This window comes from Hippoglossus hippoglossus, chromosome 12 (genome assembly GCF_009819705.1).
Source record: "Hippoglossus hippoglossus isolate fHipHip1 chromosome 12, fHipHip1.pri, whole genome shotgun sequence".
NCBI classification, from domain to species: domain Eukaryota; kingdom Metazoa; phylum Chordata; class Actinopteri; order Pleuronectiformes; family Pleuronectidae; genus Hippoglossus; species Hippoglossus hippoglossus.
In genome coordinates this window covers 16,647,246-16,668,147 of record NC_047162.1, presented here as the reverse complement: position 1 = coordinate 16,668,147, position 20,902 = coordinate 16,647,246, and the positions used below count along the sequence as shown (strand labels likewise).

Below are 20,902 nucleotides of genomic sequence, written 5' to 3'. Positions count from 1 at the left end.
CCTCTAGCTTTATATTTAATAACTTTATTTGTATAGCACTTATCTAAACAAGGTTAGCTATTCCTTCATGAGCGGCTCCATAGCGACAATTCTAATTCTATAGTTTATATAACGTGTTAACTTGTTAGTTTAACTTAACTTCACTTACATTTTTTACAATTTGGCATAATTTAGTCTTGTTCCTGATATAATAATAGTAGAAGAAGCAGGGTTAGGGGTCATCTATACTTTTTAAGGCAATGTTTAGGATTTATAATATTTATTTTTTAAAATTATTTCTTTGTCAACCTGCCCAATAAATCCTATTATATAAAACACTTCAGCTCTATTTGAACGCAATATATTCAAATGTCTTGTTTTGTTAATTTTAGTTAACGAAAAAAATAAAGAAAAGTAGGAAATCCTAAAATTGTAAGTGGAAAAAGTTTGATTATTTTCATCTAACAAAAATAAAGAGCGAAAAAAGTTTTACTGTTTTGTCAAACAACTGAATTATTATAATTGTTTTAGCTTTTGGGCTCAAATATGTGTTTGTTCCATCGCACCCAACTTGAATATAAACCTCTTCTCATCTTCAATATCTGAAAATGTTCCGACACCAAAACAAACTAAGCTAATTGGTCATATTGACGTCGAGCAACATTCAGCAGCAGACACAAAGCAGAACTCAGGGGTTGTAGTGCAAAACATTGAAGACGATCTTTATTGTTCACAGTTAAACACAAGCCACTGCTTTAAGAACTTCCTTTTTTGCCGTTTTTGTCCCAGGTTCCCTGGCTCCGGTCAGAGTCCTGGTTTCTTCAGTTTGTGCTGATTGTACCTTCTGTCTTGATTTGCTGTTGTTACTACGGTTGGCGTTTAAAGTGGATTGTTGAACATGCTTTAGATAGCGAGGCAGAAGGAAATGACAGCAGGAGCTCCCGGTGGACAACAGGATTTAGACGACTTTGAAAAGAGGGAGTTTAGGTCTGATACTTAAACTGTGTTTGTCTCAGTTGTTACACAGCACGTGAGTAACAACACTGTTGTTTGGAGATATTTGAATCCAGTCAGATTACAAATGTTTTCTCGCCATCTTTACCAGAGAAAACCTTTATATTTGGAGCTTGGGTTTGTGTAGCGTCTCTGGTCTCGTTCAAATTTCGGATATGTAGTGGTGGGCACACCTCTTGGGTGGCGGAATAAAAAGTAAAAAGGTACAACACAATTTGGAATTCTTAAAAAAAAAATGCATAAAATTTCATCAGTTCCTTCATTTCGTTCACTTTCCTCATCTTTTCCGACACAGGAGAATCAACACGACGCCGTTACCTGCAACCTCGCACGCTCGCAAAACAAAACACACTTCGACGTAGTTTAGCAAAAAAAAGTTAAGGTGGTCCAGCAGCAACGACGTCACAGTTCAAGGTTTCCCCGAGTAACACACACACACACACACACACTCACACACACACGCACCGATCGCTTCCATCGCTCCGCTGTAACACTCGCAAAAAAAACAAACACGAATCAAGTCTGTCATCAATCCAAAGATCGAGGAAAATGTAACAATATTTCATGTGTGATTTAAGGTTTGTATTTTGAAAATCCTGCAGTTGTATTTGACAACAGCAGAGGATTTCGGTTTTATTGGTCCAATTTTTGAGATACCGTCTCCGAGGATTCTGTATCCGATAAATATGACAACAGAGGTGAATGGAACTTTGTTTGTCGTCCTCACAGCATTGAAACAAAATCCTAAAAATGATTACAGCAAAGTGTGTTTCTGAAAACAGTGTCCCCGTCACTCCGGACAATCCACAGAACTCTGAATGCTGTTCGCTGTGAGGTCTGAGGACTAACCAGAGTAACTAGGAGGCTGTTTCGAGACAAACTGCTGCAGAGTGTTAGAAATTAAATGTTTCACCTCCATCGTTTCGGGATGAAGGGTGAAAACTGACGCAGATTTCTCAAAATATGGACATATCGACACAACTGGAGCCAATTTGGAAAAGTTTCTAATTTGGTTGATCGTTAAATCTCAGACTTATAGTGTCACATCGTGTTCGTCTTTGTCTCATGATCAAACTCATAAGTTTAGCATCCTCACTGGTAACATTGCAACTCAGTATTCCTGTCTCCTCCTCAAACAAACATTCTTCAGGGGAATGAATCAGTATAAATAAAAAAGAAAAAGAAACGCTGGGGGAATCCTGCTGTCCACTCAGAGGAATGGATCAAATAACACTGAATTGTGGAGAGTAGCAGACATGTTACTCTTGCTGATTTTGTAGCTCTTCTCCATTTTCAAACTTAAGTCCGTCCTCATCCGCTTTCCATCCCGGCTCAGTTCTATGTCTCTTAACTGTGCTCGTGATGTGTTTCATTGTAGTCCATGATCTTTAGATGCTGTTGCCGGGGGCGCCCTGACCCTGCCTGAACCCGCCCTACACCGGGCCCGGCCCCTGCCTTCTTGCGGGGGCTTTCCTGGCTGGAGGCCCGCTGCTTGGGCTCAGATGGGGGCTCCTTGGTGGGCACGGTGGGCACCGTGAGCGGGGTGGCAGGAGCTGGCATTGGAGGAGGAGCCGGAATGGGGGAGGGAGCGGGGTTGACGGGGGCAATATAATCTGGGCAGGGTGGCTCCACACACATCTCAGTCTTCAGACTGTGGGCGAGGCCCGCAAGGCGCAGAGGCGGCGGCTGCTCCTCGTCGCACTGGCTCTCGCTCTTGTTGCGGAACAGCTCGCGCGCCCTCATGCCCAGGAAGCTCTTGGCACTGGGGTAGGAGCCCACAGTGAGAGGCGCGTTGGCGGGGGGCAGGGGTGCAAGCGGGTTGACGTGGGGACAGGACAGCGAGGGCTCCACCAGCAGGGGCGGGGCCAGGTCCTGGCTGCCATTGATGGAGTTGGCTGATGACTTGGAAGAGTGGCTCGCCTTTGGTTGCCCTGGCGATAAAGTGCTGCCGTTGCCCCGAGGGGAGTCGTGCGGTGTTTTACTGGCCGCCTCCTCGTTCGTGTGACTTTTACTTGGTCCATCTGGCACCAGGACACTGTGGAGAGGAAAATATTGACGTGTTAAGAGAGATAATTGCTCCGTCAAGATGTTTAGAGCTGTAAAGGCGTGTAAAGTCATGACGTCCAAAAACAACGTGTTGATGTTGGGTCCATGCATGTGTGTTAGTATCTGCTACTGTAGAAACATGGCTGTGCAACAAGCAGATATAACGAGGTGACAACAATTCTTAGTTTCTGACATATAGACTAACGAAAACATTAATTTTATATTCATTCATTCTATTTTCTAATGTGTTAAAGTTTATGTTTGTTATGTTTCTGTGATTGTGTGTCTGTCAAATCTGAGTCTGACCTGGTGTCAGCAAGAGTGTGTGGGTCAGCTCTGCCCCCTGGTGGCGAGCTGGCAGCAGTGCTGGCTGGAGCTTCCATCTCCACTCGGCTGTAGAGCTGCAGGAGTTCGGTCTGCAGCAGCTGAGTGATTCTCCTCTGAGCCGAATGTCTGCTGTCTGAAGCCTGCAGCTCCGACCTGAACACGGAGAGACGAGATCGGGTTCGAGGAAACAGAAGAGAAGAGGGGGAAAGGAAATACGAGAACTGAGGCGGTTAAAATCAAGCAGAGGGAAGGAGGTGACAGATTGTGCAAACAGGCACAGAGACAGGTGACTGATTTCCAGCATGTTTACACAGGAGGTTTGTAGCTGCCTCTTTAAATACAAACACAATGATGTCATGTTGGATTTAATTAGACAACAGATTAATGTCTACACGTTTACAGGAGTTACTATTATGCCGATGATGACGCGCAGAAAACAGCCATCAAAGTACTTGTCTGTGCATCATCTAGGTCATGATGATCCAAGAAAAATTAGACAATTGGAATTCTCATCCAAGACATGAGAACAGAACTTCAACTGAAGAGGCCAAACTCACTTTGCCTGACATTTCACATCCTCGAGGAACTTCTTCTGCTCGGCGATGAGGTGTTCCTTCTTGGAGAGGTGCGTCTCCAGCTCACCGACTCTCTGTTGCGCCGCCTCCATCTTCTGACCCTGAACCAACAAACTCTGCCTCAGCGTCTCCACCTCTTTCCCGTAAGACGCCTGCAGCATCCGGGCCTCCTGGGGCGACGGGTCGTTGTCAACAGCAGCAGGAGGAGCAGGAGGAGCAGGAGGAGCAGGAGGGAAGAAGAAAAACACGAGATGATGAAAGATGAATGAGGAACTTTATGGAGACATTTATTGTGACTCTACAGTGAATGAATCTTGGACCTATATCATGTTCACTTATACAGTTTTCCTCGCAAACTACTGTATCAGGGATGCAAACCGATGAAGGGTGATTTAATTAAAAGGAAAAAGCAGCATTAACTGAACCTGCCAAAACACACAATTCAACAACAATAGTTTATCTTATTATTCATGAGAAATGAACACAAACCTCTGACTATGTGAGTGTATCCTCATAGTTCAGATGAAGCTAGCTTCCTGCCTGAGGTAAAAACGCTTCAGTCGTTTTGACTTGATGCCCAACAAACCCAATTAGTTTCCCCTTTTTCCCCCACAGTATGTCTCCTCTGCATTTCACTGATTCTGACTCACACACACTTGCACTGTACCTTTGCATTATCGCCGCCGCCGTGGTGTAACTCCTGCATGGACAGCTTATGTGCCTCCCCGAGGAGCAGCAGCTGCTTGTTCAGGAAGCTCATCTGCTGCTGGGTGCTCTCGCTGTTGCTCAGCTGAAGGACACACGAGACAAACAATGACGACGGAGGGCAAAACAGCGATTATGCTACAAATACCTGTCCACAAATATCTGGGTTATACTTCACAAGATGATTTAGTAGATAATCATCTATGAATTCATCAGAGACTCAACAAGGAACCAAGTGTTGTGCAGATGCTTCAACATCACCCTAAGAAGCTAATTGGGGTTTATGACAGAATTCACTACGGGGTTGTTTTAAAAGAGAAATGTTTCGCTCTACAGCTGCTATGTGACAATTATCTTTAAAAAAAAAAAAATCAATCCCATCTGCCCTGGCGGCTAAAACGATTCCACAATTTGTATTCATGTTGTCCGCATTCCATGAATTAGGATCTTCACTCGACTGTGTGGATGCTGTCTGATTTGAAATGCCCGTTTCCTGAATCAACGGCTCCTTGTTTGTCAGGACTTCAGTTCAGTCTGGGTCAGAGGAGGGAAACAGAGCTGTAAAAACCCCAGGAGGCAGAATAACACCCAGATCCCCAACGTCACTGACCTAAAAATAGAGGGCGAGAGACGACATTTCCAAGGCAACTGAGCCTCGGGACAGACTACAGAGAGGTGACGGGACCAGGGGTAGGGGGGGGGTGTGTGTCGTTGTAACCCCCTGCATGTCTGACCCAACTGTCTGCCACTGCTCTTACTGTCGTTCCCAGTTCTTCCATTACGAAAACAGGAGGGAGGGAAAAGAAATCTGTGGATGAACCTGAGGAGCAGAGCTTGAAGTCTCTCGCTGATTTAACATAAAGCTGCGTTTAAACACCTGCCAAAATAATACCAAAACAAAAATGTGGATAAAGACCTTCTGTGTAAGCAGAATTTGGTTTTAAAGGTACCGACAAAGAAAGATGAAGGCAGCTTTACCTTGATGGTTGTCTGGTTGAGGAGGTGACCGGTGTGGCACACTTTGTTGTTGGCTCTCTGAAGCTCTGCCTCCAGTTCATCCATCCTTTTCTGACACTCCTGCAACTTACTCTGGAGACACAAGACAGTTTCAGATTAAAGACGTATTTGTACTGAATACGTGTCCTGTTATTTGTCCACATCGTATGTGTGTGTGTACCTGGAGCTCCTGATTCTTGGTGTAGTAGTCGTCTCGGCCCTGCTGCAGCTGCCTGATCTGACTGTGGAGCCTGGTCACCACAGTCTCCCTGTCATCCCACAGCTGCCTGTACCGTTGCTGCTCCACCTGCAGACTCTCCCTCAGAGACAAGATGTCCACACTCTGCAGGTTCAGCTGGTCCTTCTGGGGACACATAAACAAGTTCAGTACAAAATCGTATAAATAACGAAATGTTTAAGGCAGTTTGCAACAGTCTGTGCCACAAGTTTTTGTGAGAATAGCGATGAACACACACAAAGAGACACACACACGCGTTTTTCTCCACAATACTAAATCAGCGTGCAACATTTCTGCAGAAAATTAATGAGTCTTTCAGTTGATTGCTGCATGAATGTGCCAGCGATCCTCCCCCTTGTTTATGTTTCTTTCCTGGAGACAAAACAGCCTTCATGGCTTCTTTGTGACCATCACTTGTTGAAAACATAATCTGTCTGAATAGGCGCAAACAAAACAGCTTCAGTTCAATTTCCTCGGCGACATGCTGCAGATGAGACCTGACAGCAGAAGAGATTTGACAGCTGGAGTCATGAAGTGACACAAATGCCTCAGCGATCAGTAGAAACCTCTGAAGAATTGAGATGCTCTTTCTCCTCTCGCTGATCAAAATGCAAAGAGGTTGCTGAAGAATAAAACCTGTAAACCCTGTCGTCTAATTGTTCTGTGGTGCTGCATCTCAATAAACAAAGACTACTACACACCCTTTGTCTAATTCAAGCACAGTTGTTGTTTGTAAGTACCAAAATTTAAAAAGGTGCTTAAAAGGGCAAATCTGTGATAATGAGTTGCAAACTCACCATAGCATTGTTCTGCTCCTCCAGTGCAGTGGCGTTGATGATGCGTCGGAGGAGGCGGCGGTTGCGGACGGCGTGCTGCTCCCTCTTGTAGCGCTCGTACAGCAGCTGGTTGTGCAGCAGGAGCAGCTGGCTGCGCAGCGTGTGAAGCTCGTCCAGCGGAGCAGAGCCTGGGGAGGCCATGATAATAATAACGTAATTAACACGGTCACACACACATACACACTGATAGGATTGGGATCAATTATCATTCAAGTGTGGGACGCCAAAAATAGCACAGTTAATGTTGTGTCAATATAAGTGAAGAAATTACTGTACATAAACGTGTGATATATATTCATGGTTCTGTTATCAGTTGTGAGATTTAGTTTTTAAACTTTGAAATTGATTTGCTGATCAGTCACACACACACACAGAGACAAAAAAATTTAAGATAAAATTGTGGTCGGTTAATCACAATATATTTTAAAAGTGTAAAATGCAGAACCGTTCAATCAAAATCAAAAAAACACCAAATCATAAAATTGTCCATCATAATTTTAGATAAACAGCATAATTTTTTTACGATGTATAAATGGAAAGAGAGCAGAGAAAATGTATTTTCTCTGGAGAATCTGATCAGTCATGAGAAAAGACAAGAGCTTTGTTTTAGGTGTAGTAAAAAAAAAGAAATGATTCAATTCCAGAGTTGTTATTACAAGTTGGCAAAGACTTAAGCAAAATCACAGTGTTTCCATTTTGTCGTGAACTGCAGCTGGAGAAAATCAGATTCCTGCTCTGGGAGACCGAGTGAAGAAGAAATCTCCAAACAGCCAAACATTGGAGTTTCCGACTTGATCCGTGATCTGCATGACTGTGGGAACTCTGTGTGTTCTGAATAACCTCGGCTTAAACAAATTCCCTGTCCGGCCTGGCAGCATTTTCACTTGCTGTTTATGTCTCAAGAGCTCGTGATGAATACCTAGTCATGCCTAAATAATGCTCCATCTGCAGTCTCTATAATAGCCTCTTTTATCAGTGTGCAACAGTGTTGCTGTGTTAGTGCTTTACCTCCAAAGTGCGTCCAGTCAGCTGACTTACTTGGCAAAGGTAATCTGTGAAGGGAGAGAAAGAAAAACTGTGAAAAACTTTCTCTGGGGTTTTTCTGTTCCTAAGCTGCTCTCAAGTGAAGAGCATTCATTATGCAAATGTGAGGTTTTGTAATGTCAAGGTGTTCAAGGGGCTTCAAGAGCTTCTGTGTTTTCTGTGGAGGCAGAATCTCCTTTTCCCACAAACTCTGGACTTTTTAAACTTTGCAGAACTTAAATATTCACAAACAAAACTGTATAAGACACTTTATAACAAATGTATATTCTAATATTTGGATTGTTGTATCTTATAAATGTATCATGGAGTTCTCCAACCAAGATACTGTGGTTTAAAGCTCTCTTGTCTGAATTAATTTCAAGTTCAATTTCACAGAATACATAATTGTAAGTTTGACATTTTAGGAAATAAGCAAATTAGCTTTGATAATGAAAGTAATACGAGAAGATAAACGGATACTTTGTCCGACTGTTTAAGACGAAGCGGCAGCCAGCAGCCACTTAACTTGAAATACAGACTGGAAGCAGGCGGAAACAGTTAGTCTGCTTCTGTCCATCAGCAACCAAATCCACCTTCCAGCTCTAAAGATCGTTTTCTCACATGTCAAATCGAGCTCGTTTCACATTATGTGTCTAATCCAAGAGGGTGAAAATATAGATAGCATCAAATTAAATACTGCAAGTGTCCAGTTTATAATAAAGTGACTTGTTGGTTTGTGTTTCAGGTGACATCACTCGCTCCATCGGCCGTGTTTGTCTCTGGCGAAGCTGTTAAAATGTGGCGGTGATGAGCGACTGAATTGATTGTTCTGAGCGACTGAATTGATTGTTCTGAGCCCGGCGCTGACTTTGCTGACACTGTCTCTACTGTTGTGTCATTGGGTTTGGAGGACTGGCTCACTCTGTGTGTGTTTGTGTGTGTGTGTCGAAAGAAGGGGGTGGCAGCTCCTGAACAATGTCATACTTGTTCTCGACTGGGTGTTTCCTTTGGGCCACTGAAACAGACTGGAAACAACCCAAGCAGCCTCGGCAGAGTGAACCGCACATCAAAACACACTCCTGGGTTTCTTCAGTGATCAACACGAGCTTCGCATTGACGACACATTCACAGAACTGCAGTATCTCACGATCCTCTCCATAAAACAGACATGGGTCAATAGCATTTAGGATTTTCTACAATTGTGTAGAAAGGGCAGTTGAAGAGCAGTGTTGAATTTGGCGAGATCTGGACACGTTATAGAATCAATATAAATAAATTTTGAATAAACAGGCCGACCAGTGCTCTGCAGCATCAGCGGCTGGGACTCATCAACGTAGATAAAGAACAGCACAACACAACAGCAACAACTGATTATCTAGTTCTGGGTTCTGTGTACTGAGTGGAGCGTCACTGAACTCTGAATAAACAGGTGAACGGCTCTTTGTGCAGCAGCAGTGATCTGTGGAGTCCAGCAGCAGGTCTTTATTTGCCGTGGCTCATTTACTGAAGGTCATTTTAGCAGTTTTAGAAAGAAAGCTACAATCACATTTAACACAGATTAAGCAAACAGCCCAATCCAAACAGATGTGTTTACAATGGGCCGTGTACTCGTATGATTAAAATACTATCACGTTTTACAAGATTGCTAAAGGCTGATTCAACATCAAGCCCCTCACCTCTTAAGAACTTTATCGTGGACATCGCTCCCCTGCTGAACTAGGCGATCCAGCACCTCCAGTGGTGAAGCAGTCACTACCCCTTCCTCCTCCCCGTCCTCCAACCCCTCCTCTTGCTGTAACAGCTTCTCCATCGCCGCCTTGTGCACCGCCTCCGACGTCTTCTGGCCCACGAAGAGCGAAGCCGCCCTGGGCAGAGCCAGGTCGAAAAACGACTCGTAGGGCACCGGGGCTGGCGTCTTGCTGCACGGGCTCGGGGAGAACATCCCGAACCTGCCCACCTCGTCGTCTGGGGCGGAGGGACTCCGGTGCAGGTGGTGATCGATCGGGGTGAAACAGGACTGGAAAGACCAGGACTGCTCGAGGCCGAGGGCTGAACTCCTGCTGTCTCCTCCTGCTCCTCCACCTCCTCTTTCACTGCCAACACCGCTGGTGCTCGCCGTGTTCTCCGCTTTGTCTGGTGTTGACACAACATACTGGGGGCCGCGGATGGGGCCTTCAGGCTGGGCGTTGGAGTGGGTCTTGTCTTGTGCCTGACAGCCAGTCAGAGTCTCAGTGGTGTGATAGAAAGGGGAGTCGAAGCCCCTCGGGCCCTGCAGCTCCTGTGTGTCTTCAGTGATCTTCAGCAGCTCCTCTGTGATGGCAGCTGCAGCAGAAACAACCCATTAAAGCTCAACATGAACCTGTGCATCTTCCATTAAACATTCCAACACCCACAACAGGTGTCAAAAGGTGCATTTACTTTTTGCACAGGTGGGATTTAAACACACAGGGATCTAAACAGAGATCTGTGTGTATCCAGGATATTTAGAGAGGAGACTCTGGTTTGTATATATTTTTAATTATGAAATGTCCATTTAATAGTTCCCATGGATATATGTAGGTCTATATTTATTTTAAGTTGTGATAAATACATGTGATGTATGGCATCTGCTCTAGAATTTATTTGTAGGGGTCCCAGGGGCACTTTTTTGCTCTCACTCTTTTCCCTCCTGCTTCATTAGTGTTGTTTTCAGTTATTAACATTATTAATTTTCTTTATATATATATATATATATATACACTGAAGTTACATACTGCAGCAAAGTATCTGCTATCTTCTTTATTAAGATATGCTGTAAATGAATAGACCCAAACTGGGTCATTTTGCGCTGCACAAACAACACAATCATACCAAAGATCATAAATAAAGATGGACGACACCTCCTCTCCACTTCGACTTTTTGGTCCATGGTTTAGAACCTATACAGCAACCAGCCACCAGGGGGCGATCCAGATGTTTTGGCTTCATTTTCTAGAGGAGTCATGTCGGCCATCTTTATATACATGTCTATGAATCACACACACACCTTCCCACCTACCTTAAGATCTCAATTTGACGTTTCTATAACTTTAGTACCGGATAATTTGGTATTTATGGATTCTTTTCTTGAAGAAGTTGACTAACAAAATGCTAGGATCTGGTTCTATGAGATACATACATACACACACACTAAAACCGATGCTCACCCTCTTCCCTCTCCTTCTCTGTTCTCAGCTGAAGCTCCAGCTCCTGTTTCTTCATGAAGACCGACAGCTCTGTTAAAGTCATGGAGACATTCTCAGCAGCTCCTGCATCTACAGAGGAAACATCTGCATCAGAAAAAAGTCCACTCGAAAAAGCACAAATACCAAAACTACCAATACAAATCCGGTGTGGTTATTTTTGGGTATGGTGATTTCCACATCAATAAAACTTATGATCCAATAATTCCCTGGTTTAGAATCACAAAGAGAGGTCCGCCCACCGGAGAGCTCAGTCGAGCCAAGTCCAAATTATATTGCATGAGTTCAGGCCTGTAAAAAGTCCTCTACTGTTAAATTTAATGCAATAAACTGCAGTAATTAGACTCATCATGACTCACCTCGATTTGTTGGTATCTCTGAACTCTTCTCCGTGTCTTTCACTGGCTCCTGACGCACCAGTGTGGGTTTACTGCTCTCTCCTTGTCGACGATCCTGAGAAGTCACATCATTGACAGTTTTATTCTAGTATTTCTTGTATTTACTCTGGGTTGGGTTAATTTAATAACCTGCAGGTCAGAATTAGAGACTCTGCATTTGAATGCTCCTCACTGTCTTTTTGCAAACCACTTCCACTCAAGTTCCTGACAGACACAGGTTTTTAGTTGTAGGTTTTTAACTACAAATAAAAATCATAAAAAAATAACAAACAACTTTAATTACTTTATCTTTTATCCTATTCGTTAACTTCTGAGCGCAAATAGAAGACTTTAAAACATATTAGAAAAAGCAATTTGCCTCCTACTGTCAAGGAAATGAGTTTTCAAAATGACTAACAAGATCATTTGAAATGTCTGGCGTGTTTTTCATATTTGTTTGGATGTTTCTGATTGACGCAATAGGAAAAGCATTCAACTGGCTTATGAAAACTTGATTAATCAATATTTCATTAAGTCCTTCAGGATATTTGTCTCTTGGTGATCGATTCCTGCACATTACAAACTCACTGAGGAGACAGTTTGAAAACTGGGAGAGATCCAAGGACATGTTTTTAAAATGGAGAGGAGACAACATACCTTTCTTGGGGGACTGGACTGGACTGTGCTGGCTGGTAATGAGATTATGGGAAAGTCATCTGATAGGGTGGGTGGTGGGGAGGAGGTGGCTGGAGTGCTTGAGGCAGGGGTTCCTTTCCCTCCTGCTCAGACCAAAACAATCGGAAATGAAAATTCCACAGCGTCACTCAAGTGCAACATAAAAAAAACCCCACTGGTGCAGAGTTGAAATATCTTCTCATGATGTAACTTGTACCTGATGTGCAGTGGAAGCGGCTGGGAAGGTGTGAGGCACTGTGGGAGAGCTCCGAGTTGGGCGACATGCCCCTGGAGGAAGGGGGAGTGGCCATGCCACACAACGAGGAGGGGCTCCACAGAGGGTCCTTCCCCCCGCAGGAAGAGTTGAGTTCACAGGTCGAGTTCTGCAAAGAAAAAGACCAAAAACAGTAAGTTATTACAAATCTGTCAAAAAAAATGCAAATAAAATAAAAGCTCAATAAATTAGGTTATTCCCACTGTGCTTAAAGGAACAGTTCAACATTAAAGAAAAATCGTGTTGATACGTTACTAAACCATTTTCCCATTTCCAATCTTAAACTACCTGCTTGCTGTAATTTCATACTATAGACTGTTATTAAAGATGGACGACACTTCTCCACTTCCTCACACTATCCAGAAATGAAGATAAAATATCCCAGATATGAAAACTCTGCCAGCCAGAGTCTGCTCAGGTGTAATCAGGGGATGGAGCCCCGGTATCGAGGTCCCACCGATAAACAGGCCAATTGCAAATTGGTCTAAGCATTACAAACTTACTGGGTAACTGATTAATAATAAAAGTTGTTATATCATAACCTGGTTATGCAAGTATTTTATTAGTCCCAGTGGTATTTGCCTAAACAAACAGTCCTGGTTTAATCTGGATTTGTATTAAATTTTAACTCAATACACCAAACCAACACGAGAGTCAACGAGAGCCTGTATGAGAAAAATCTATTCATAATTTTAGTGAACAGATCCTTTAAGAAGTGACTCAGGCGGATATAAAAAGTTTTCATGCACGTTACTTGATTTTATGATCGCGACCCAGAAACCACAAACTTCTCTAATCACTGGGTCGCAGAGACAAATCCTCAGACGGACCCCAGGGGGCAGAACAACACCCAGACCGCTGCTTCATGTGGCCGGGCCAATAATAGAAAGCCAGAGACAGTATCTGCTACGCAACCAACCCTCAGGGGCTGGTTGTGGTCTACAGAGGGGTATCAGGACGAGGATGCCTTGTAATTCCTGAAGCTTGACCCAATGGTCTGCCAGCCCGGCGACTCTGATGAGTCAAAAACCGTCTGTCTGCTCACTTTCTCTCCACGCCTTACGAAACATGGCGGTCGGTGGTTGCTCTAATTGAGGGCTTTGTGGGGGATTCTGGAGGAAAGCAATTAACTCACCACATGTGACAGATGATACATGAAGTGTAAACATGACCCGGTGTACGACAGCAAGCAGCAAACAGAAGCTTAACGACCTAGCGCTCTGGTATTACCTCTGATCATCAGTTACGGACCAGTCTCGTGTATTAAACCAGGATTTTGACAGCTTTTGACCGGATTATGGATGATGTTACCTGGCGTCTGGAGGTCTGTGGGCTGCGGTAGGAGGGCTGTGTCCCTGAGAAGGGGGGCAAGGACAGGGGCGGGGGTAGCGGCTGCCGTGGAGTTGAGAATGGGGTCGAAGAAGAGCTTCCTGTTGTCGGGAAGAAAAATAGCCTGATCAATCTTCGAATGGATGCAACCTGCAGTTTTCTGTGCTCTTTGGACACTGCTGTTAAATGTTTGTGGTTTTTAACCAATTAGAAAACACAATGTTTAATGTGGGAATTAAAATGGAATCAATCCTAGTAATTACTTATTGTTTTGAGATATAAAACGTTAGAGTAGTGAAAAACCTGAAAGATATATATATAAATATATACAACAAAAAAGAAAATACATATATTGATCATCATGCATTTGTGTAAAAAAAAAAAACAACTTCATAACAGCAGAGAAAAAGTTAACATCAGCAAAATCCTTTAAAATCCAGTATCGTTCCAGTTCTGTCAAGTATCATAAATATCCAAGATGTTTTCTGACCGTAGCTGCTGTGGAGGTCTGTGTAGGGGCTGGAAGTGCAGTCTTGTGGTCGCATGTGGATTTGGGGGTAAAAGCTCTCAGGCATGGTGGCGTAACCCTCCTCACAGGAGGCCTCCTTGGGGTCTAGAGACACTTTGGCACATTCGATGACGATATCATGGATTTCATACTTTTTCCACCTACAGAGAAACACAGCACCGTATGTCAAAGTCATGCATGAGAGAAGATTTAACACCAAATTGTTCCATAGTTTGGTTAAAGCAGCGTGAGACTTGCCTTGTGGGATCAAGCTCATGGTCCTTTGTTCCAGTCACCAGTTCAGGATGTATACGAACGTGTTCAAGCATCGGCTGAGTGGAAAGATTGGACACAAAATTAATATTAGAGATCATTTGCATGATCATTTAATGAAGAGCAGCACAGCAGAGCAGTAGAGGGAAAGTTCTCACCTTTACCACCTCCTCAAATGTTTCCATGTTCTCCTTCATGCTGTAGTGGGACCGCAGGTAGGACACAAAGTTGCACGGGTACATGCCGTAGAGGCGGTGGAAGAGGGAATAGACGCTGGCGTGCAGATGGATTAGATAAACCTCCGAAATATGCCCTGAATGTGTAAAAAGCCACAAATGTGAACTCCGGCATAACAAATTCAACTCACACTGCAAGATACTTTCAAGAAAAAGGCTTAAGGTGTAAATGTAATCTGTTTTTAATATAGAGCTTTTCTAGTCTTGATGACCAATCACACAGTACAGTTTATTGACATTCATACACACACATTCATACAGTGCATCTATGGGCAGCACTTCTTTCTCTTGGGGAAATTCAGGGTTCAGTATCTTGCCCAAGGACACTTCAACAAGCAGATGGGGAAGACTGGGATCGAACCGCCAGAGGACGACCACTCTCCCCCCTCAGCAACTGTCTACTTTTCAGCATCAGGTTAGCAAGATAGAGGTTCCTACCAGGGTTCTTAAGGTTCCAGGATGCCAGGCGGCCGAAGATGTCAAAATACTCCCACAGGTGTTGTTTCCCCGCTTGAGGGATCATGGGCAGCAGAGTGATCAGTACCAGCACTCCGGTTATCAGCACCACTACGTCCGTATCCGTCTGCCAAGGAGAATTTGTGGGAACTTGAGTGGCACGTTTAATTGCTAACATGCTGCATCGAACGTATAAGGAAATGGTAACTCTTAAAAATGTATAACTTAATTTTAACTAACTATAAAATCTGGTTCATGGAAGCTACATAAAGCCAGCCTCCAAAAAGGTCAGTGCAGATAAAATAAATTGCATTTAATTGACCTGCCTACTCCCTGACGTGCCTCCACAATGATAAAAGCACAGTTGTTGAATAAATAAGTCTAATTCTCATCCTATGACCTCTCAACCCCTGACAAGGAGATTTCTTTGTTTATAACTGGGCCGTTACCTTGAGGCATTTGAGCAGCGAGAGCAGCAGGGGGTATCGGGCAATCTTGTGGATCCAGGACGGCTGCTTGCGGATTACATGGCCGAGCAGGGTGAGGGTGGGCAGACGGCAGGCCTGCTTGGTCATGCACTCGTTCATCTTGTCCAGAAGGTGCTGTGAGGAAGTCGGGAGAGGAGTCGCAGCAGGGTTAGATTCGAGTAGATACTCTCGCAGCAGTGATTTCACTGGAATTAATTGATTTGACTTTAAACTTTAAATCCTGTGACTAGGATTATGTCGTGATGGTTCTCACCTTATCATGTGGCTCTCTGACTGAGGAGAGGATATGCATGGCCTGGGTAGAATTAGTTTCCAGAAAGTAGTCCACCAGGCTGTTCAGCAGCATGGACCCTCGCTCTTTAAGAAAAACGGGAGAAATAAATTATTCATTTTTGAGACGGGCATAATAAATCAGGAGGTTATGTTAAAAGACAATGACTCTTCAACCAAACGCTAATAAAAAGGAGATGATAAAAGCTGTCAGGTGCAATCTATCAAAGCTCATTTATCAAACCTCACCACATTGACAAATCACGCTGACATGAATCAATCCAAATGGTCCTACCGGTGCTGAGCTGCTCATTGATAAGGCCTCGGATCTCTTCTAGCTGGTGGAGGTCGGAGGTCTCCAGGAGTGGGAGGAGGTCCCCCACATTGGGCTGCTCCCTGGCCATGGTGGCGGTGGCAGTGCAGGAGGTGGAGGCAGTGTCTCTCTGTCAAGGTGTCAGTCCCTGCCTGCCTGGAGGACTCCTGGGCCCACCCTCCGATACAGTCTCCAGGCACCTCTGCATCACAACAGGACAGAAACATTTCCCAGAGTTAGTCAGAGCCCTGATCGAGGATTAATGGTCACATGTGACGATAGTGACGCTGTGCAGGATTTTTCATCGTCGTCGGCAATGATTAGAAGAACTTCATCTAAATTAATTAGTTATGAAGAATGATGAAGATTGAAGGGAATTGAGAAAATGTTGTTCCCATGATGTTGTCACATTGAAAGCTTTATACTATTTATTATCAGGGACACCATTTATTGTTGTCATACACGTACCTGAATCCCAATCGAGCTTCAGTTTGAGTCCAACTGAATTAATTATCAATGATTTTTTCCATTACATTAATTCTGTGATTCCATCTTTAGTATCCAGTATTTTTATAACTCTTGTGTCATTTTACCAACTTAATTAAACAGCCCCTGACGTTGTGGCTGATAAGGAACCACATAAGAGCCATTGAGCTGCTTTCATTAAGTGACAAAGGTCCAGTTCAGACCTGGTATTAAAATGCGCCGCTGGTGATACTGTCACAGGTGGACAGCTCAAAGTACAAGTGACAGCTCACCCATGATGCATTAAGATCTGATCACCCAGACCACATTCGAAGGTGGAATTGCAACCGCTCATTGACACTGACCCCATAAATACGTCTGTAATCAATGAAATGATCACACAGAGTCAAACTTAACACACAAGGTACGATTCACAAGGTCCTGATTCTATCTGATTCAGGATATTTCCATCACAAAACATATTTTGCTCAAATATGAAAGAGATTCTCAGAGAACTTTCTCCATTGTAAAAGAAACCTGTTGCATTATACATAATTATGACTGTTACGACATGCATGAAGTGCAGAGGGTGTGGTGCAGAAACTCGGTCAAGTCAAGTCAACAACTCTTCATGGGTAAACAAATCCAATATATTCACCATTTGTACATACACAGTGTATTATAAACCATAACTTTATGTGGAAGCCCTTTGCAGCCTCTGTCAATAAGACATACACTTAATTAAACATTGCTAATACCAGTGAAACACACGCTTTGCTGTGATTGTCTGAAAAAAAATACACTGGTTAGGACACAAGATAGAAAAAAGTGTGTATCAGCATAAAAAGTAGAGCCAGACATGTAGAAGACAAAGATGTCAACGTGGAAAGACAATGAGATTCTAGAGCTTGTGGTGATAAGAGCTGACGCTGGTGTCAATGTGACGTGAACAAAAACATGCCATCTCCGCAGAGGAAGTCATAAATTAAGTCCTGCCTCCTGCTGCTCTACCAAGACGCCGTCCTCCGCCAAAACACTCCAGTGACTTTCCTGAACACATCAGACAATCCACTGCTGAGTTCTTCGGCAGAATTCAGCCGCGCAAATACGTTTAAAATACGAACCTCATTTGACCCCGCAACCCATTTGAATCCTTCCTGTTTACTGTCAATGGCCTAAATTCAAAAGGAACAGTTTAATTTAGCAACGATCAAACCACAGCAAGAACAGGCATGAAAACCTGTCTACTGTTTCAGGTTAATAGTCTATTTATATTGTGTGTAATATATTTAGGCGCAACGCTGAGTCACTAGTTTGAATTAAAGCAGAGTCATGCAAATCTCCATCTGAAAAACAGGCCCAGATAATCTTGATAGGCAGGTCATTATCCTCGGGGTGTTTGTACCCAACAGGGGAGATCGCGTCAGTCTGTGTTTCAACACCTTGGCCACACACTCAACACACTAAAGGATGATTAGCACTTCATTAGTGACGAATAACAAATCTTTCAACACAGTCACATGACCCCCCCCCCCCCCAAAAAAAAACAAGCCCCAATACAACAGAAGGTCATTTAGAAAACGAGACACGAAGGAATTAAACGATATCCAGCACATTTGATCTCATTTCCACTGAAGTCATATGTCGGACGGAGACACTGCCCTCGAGCTTCTCTCACTCACAACAGATAAAAACAAGATGATAACAGCCGGAACACGACATCCCTGCTTTTTGAATCCCCGCAAGAAGTCCCAACGCGATTGTCTCCCTGTTATCAATTAACTGCTCAGTCATGCGGCCGCTGGGAGGCGGGGGTGCGGGCAGTGGATTGAAATGTAGGTGGGGGGTTTTCCACCCGCTTCATTCTTGCAGGGACAGGTCAGTGGCACAGGAGCCACCCTCAGTGTGGTCCCAGGCAGTTTGGGATTAGCTCAGGACGAAACAAAGAACCTTTATGTGGCCCGAACGCTCCCATGTACACACTAGAAATAACATCTGGCTCAGTGCGAGCGTTTACCGACAGGCTCCTTCTCCCCTGCGCAAATATTCTAAAGTGGTATCAGAGAGACAAACAACCTGGTCAGTCAATTTCAAGAAAAATGTTTACCATCCACCTAACTGACCTGTTCAGGGCCCTGCACGGCAACGTGGGATTTGTGGTTAGCGAAGTAACTTCAGGTTTGATTCTGGGGTTTGAGTTCACTTCTTAGGGGGAGTGAATCACCATGGTAACCTACCCTGCCCCTTTAACCTGCAGGTTAGCATCAGAGGATCTGATCAAAACCTGTCAACTGCCCAACGACTGACCAATCAGATCATTGCAAAACTAACACTGAGTCATCATTCCTATTGAGTCTATGTGTCAAACAACTACTCAATAACATTTTTAGCCATAAAGGTATTGAGTCTACACAAGCAATGTTCTCCAATTAATTTAGAGTCAATTGCAAAAAAAACAACTCACAAAAACTAGAAAAAGAAGAAGCAATGTGAAAAATGTGAGCTCTGGTGCTCTTGTGGGAATCTGTTTTAATCTGAAACCAGTCCTGTTCCCTGGAAACCACTGGACTGAGTCCTCCGCTCACCCCGACAGATGGAATCCAGCAGTGTCGCCACCTCAGGACCCTTAATTTAGATCAGGAGACCGCCAGCTCATTTTAGACTGTGTTAAATTTTGTCAAAATTCTTGTAAAGCAGCTTGTGTTTAGACGTTAAAGGTTGTTTACACTGTTTTATTAATTATCTGCTGTTGGAAATATATTACAGTCCTCAGATTATAGCACTGGAAATGTATTATTGTGGATAGCAGTAACATAACCTGGAACACTGTAAACCTAGAATTAAGGAACATCACTGCTTTCAACTCATTTTCCAATTCTGTAAAAACAATGATGACTCAAATAGGTCACCATCTGTAATAGTCTTGTTTTTGTTCATCTAAATCCCTCATGTCTCCTTTTGATTGTCTAATTTTTACCAACTGTTGTATATTGTGGCTTTTGCCTCAGCTTGCATGTGTATAATATATAGGTTTGTTGTCTGTTCTCCTTTTAATATAAACCTGCCTGGGAGTGCAGTTTAAAAATGAGACTAAGAGAGTTAACTCTGGTGCATGTATATGAACCATTGTGCTCATATGAATGAATGGACACTGTCCCTTCTAAATAAATACAAGTTTAAACAGTTAATACGACAGAGGAACTGAACGTGTGTGTCAGGATATGAATGAGTGATGACAGGAAAAACAAAGTCAGGCTGAATTCAAGTATCAATGCAGCTGCAGGATATTGTTTGAAAGAGCAGAGAGATGCATGAGGATCTCAGTGTTGAAATGAAGCAGAAGTAGAAGTGATGCAAGCACCGAGGCCCCGGTGGCCCAGTGGCCCAGCGGACTGAGGTGCAGGGTGAAGGCAGCTGCAGGAGAAGCTGCTGCTGTGTGCGGACTGACCACAGGCTGCTGCTGCTGCTGCTGCCTGTCGTAAACAACTCGCAGAGAACAATGGGCAGGGTTGGGTTCTACTTCATCCCCCCCGTTAATAAACCCACACGGGCGGCCTGTCCCGCACGAACCCGACCCGCAGCGAACCGAACACGCGAGACAAGCCCCCGACGAGGCGGGTTGAAAGCACCGACATCCACGTTAAACCCCATCACTCGGGAAAACAAGCCAGTCCCACCGCCGAGAGCTAACGTTAGCTGGCAGCAGCCGACCCCGCGCTCGGTCCGGGGCTCATCCCGCCTGTCAGCCGCGGCCGCACGGCGCAGACGGAGGCCCACCAGACCCCGGTGGACCACACGGGTCCCGCGGGACGAGATTCGCTGCGGGGAAAGCACGTTAGCTGTGAATAATCGGAGCTGTTTACCTGTTAGAGAAGCTGCACTCCACAGGGCGCCGCCATCTTGAACACCTCACAGCCCATCCCACCGCTGTCACCCTCCGCTGTCGGGCTGCATGCGAACTAATCCCACAAGTTAGCGCCGCCGCGAGCCGCAAACCCGCAACTTTAGCGACTGATTTACCGCAAGAAATGTGAAAAACAAGTTTCGCAAATTACACCTGATGACCCAGGAGTGTAATCAACGCCCGGTCACATCGGGGTTTTCGCCGCTGTTGCAAAGCTAATATTGTTTTTGCAGTCTCCTCATTGGTGGAAGGATGGAGTGAGTGTAATGCGGTTTCGCGTGACCCACATGTGCACAGCGCACGCGCAAATTAGTCTTATTTTTTTTCACCAGGTTCATTTTCTTTGTCAAATTAAAAAATAACTAAAGTTTGTT

General features: G+C 44.2%; 1 protein-coding gene across 2 annotated transcripts; it reads right to left on the bottom strand.

The window, feature by feature from the left end:
- Positions 1–674: 674 nt before the first annotated feature.
- tsc1b (TSC complex subunit 1b) lies at positions 675–20,819 on the bottom strand. Of its 2 annotated transcripts, none has more exons than XM_034602376.1 (22): positions 20,488–20,819; positions 16,142–16,361; positions 15,830–15,933; positions 15,538–15,690; positions 15,071–15,215; positions 14,555–14,709; positions 14,382–14,455; positions 14,106–14,284; positions 13,598–13,716; positions 12,230–12,395; positions 11,995–12,116; positions 11,320–11,413; positions 10,925–11,032; positions 9,416–10,061; positions 7,725–7,768; positions 6,678–6,844; positions 5,824–6,006; positions 5,625–5,735; positions 4,609–4,731; positions 3,924–4,111; positions 3,346–3,519; positions 675–3,028 (listed from the first exon to the last, which is right to left on the bottom strand). In XM_034602376.1, exons 2-22 carry the CDS (start codon positions 16,248–16,250, stop codon positions 2,341–2,343), a joined length of 3,852 nt encoding a protein of 1,283 aa, XP_034458267.1. In that variant the 5' UTR covers positions 16,251–16,361; positions 20,488–20,819; the 3' UTR covers positions 675–2,340. The 2 variants fall into 2 exon arrangements, with proteins under 2 accessions (XP_034458267.1, XP_034458266.1); XM_034602375.1 differs by having other exon boundaries at positions 10,925–11,047; positions 20,488–20,708.
- Between the last annotated feature and the right edge of the window lie 83 nt (positions 20,820–20,902).

Bases quoted from the DNA above. Each gene is read 5' to 3' on its own strand.
- tsc1b (XM_034602375.1), bottom strand. From the start codon at position 16,250: ATGGCCAGGGAGCAGCCCAATGTGGGGGACCTCCTCCCACTCCTGGAG. The intron at 14,456-14,554 runs GTGAGAACTTTC...CTTTCCACTCAG, and splicing joins CATTTGAGGAGGTGGTAAAG to CCGATGCTTGAACACGTTCG. The intron at 5,736-5,823 runs GTACACACACAC...TTGTGTCTCCAG, and splicing joins CCAAGAATCAGGAGCTCCAG to AGTAAGTTGCAGGAGTGTCA.